The sequence below is a fragment of the Microtus ochrogaster genome, chromosome 7 (assembly GCF_000317375.1).
Source record: "Microtus ochrogaster isolate Prairie Vole_2 chromosome 7, MicOch1.0, whole genome shotgun sequence".
In the NCBI taxonomy this organism is placed as follows: Eukaryota; Metazoa; Chordata; class Mammalia; order Rodentia; family Cricetidae; genus Microtus; species Microtus ochrogaster.
In genome coordinates this window covers 5728901-5730327 of record NC_022014.1, presented here as the reverse complement: position 1 = coordinate 5730327, position 1427 = coordinate 5728901, and the positions used below count along the sequence as shown (strand labels likewise).

Below are 1427 nucleotides of genomic sequence, written 5' to 3'. Positions count from 1 at the left end.
TGTAGACCAGGCTGGTCTCAAACTCACAGAGATCCGCCTGCCTCTGCCTCCCGAGTGCTGGGATTAAAGGCGTGCGCCACCATCGCCCGGCATATTGGAACTAGCTCTTGTAGACCAGGCTGGTCTCGAACTCACAGAGATCCACCTGCCTCTGCCTCCCAAGTGCTGGGATTAAAGGCGTGCGGCCACCACCGCCCGGCTTGGGGTTCTGGATCAGAAATGGCTTCAGCATGATCAGCTTGTAAAACCTACTCCCCAATGAATCTGGCTCCATACTAAACAATATTTTTCCTGTCTTTGCTACAAAATGAAGAAACTGCTCACTCATCAATCCTAGCTAGCATCCTGTAGTGACAGACCTTTCAAATGCTGGAGCTCTGCCCTTACATAACTATCTACAGGCCTCCAACTGGGAGCCACACACTAACCCCATGCTCTCCACTGGCTAACTGGTCCCTCACCTTCCTCTACGGCATGCAGGAGCTCATTTATCATGCTACCAATGGCCTCGAGACAGCTCTAGCTTTGACTCTACTGCTAAAGGATCAAGCTCATGCATCCATGGTCATAACTCCATGAAGTAGGCTCCATGGTCAGTGCCCAGTACCTGCATATTATATTCAAAGGCTTTGTTGGCCTCCTCCACGATCCTCTCTTTGGTCTTTAAATTCAGGTCCAGGGCATTCATTCTGGCTCGGTAGAACTGCTTGAATTGCTGGGCATTGTCCACATGCTCAAACAGGTAGAACTGGGTCCCTTCCCCAGTGCTGGGGAGTTTCAGTGCCCGCTGGGCCACCTTCTTCAGCACCTGGCCTCCTGAAAGGTCCCCCATGTAACGAGTATAAGCATGGGCCACCAGCAGCTCTGGCTCATTCTGCCCAACATAGTGGATCCGGTCCACATACTTCTGGGCAGCCTCAGAGCACTTCACCTGCTCCTCCCAGTTTTCACCAAAGAAATACTCCATGTCCTTGATCAGTGCTTCCTTCCGGTGTAGCTCCGTGGGGAAATACAAGGGGGCGAAGGCTGGGTGGTCTTTGTTTCGGTCCATTTCCTCCTCAAGGGCTGAGTATGTGAAATAAAGTGCAGTAGTGGCCAGCTGTGAGGGTGATGAAGATCGTGGGAGAAGATTATAAGCCAAACCAGCAGCTTTAGAACTATGTTTCGTTTTGGTTTCTCAAAGACAGGTTTTGTGTGTGTGTAGCCCTGGCTGTCCTAGAACTCAAAGCGTAGACCAAGCTGGCCCCAAAATCACAGAGACCCACCTGCCTCTGCCTCCCCAATGCTGATACTAAAGGTGTGTGCCACAACTATCCAGCTTTTTTATAAATATTTATTATGTATACAATATTCTGTCTGCATGTATGCCTGCAGGCCAGAAGAAGGCACCAGACCTCATTACAGATGGTTGTGAGCCACCATGTGGT

At 50.5% G+C, this 1427-nt stretch overlaps 1 protein-coding gene across 2 annotated transcripts in view; it reads right to left on the bottom strand.

Annotated features, from left to right (window-relative positions):
* Hmox2 (heme oxygenase 2) overlaps positions 1–1427 on the bottom strand; it is a 27511-nt gene that overhangs the window by 1104 nt on the left and 24980 nt on the right. For both annotated transcript variants that reach the window (XM_005349251.3, XM_005349250.3), the window contains one exon: positions 608–1099. In XM_005349251.3, the coding sequence (XP_005349308.1) occupies positions 608–1099 (492 nt within the window). The remainder of the gene's footprint in view (positions 1–607; positions 1100–1427) is intronic.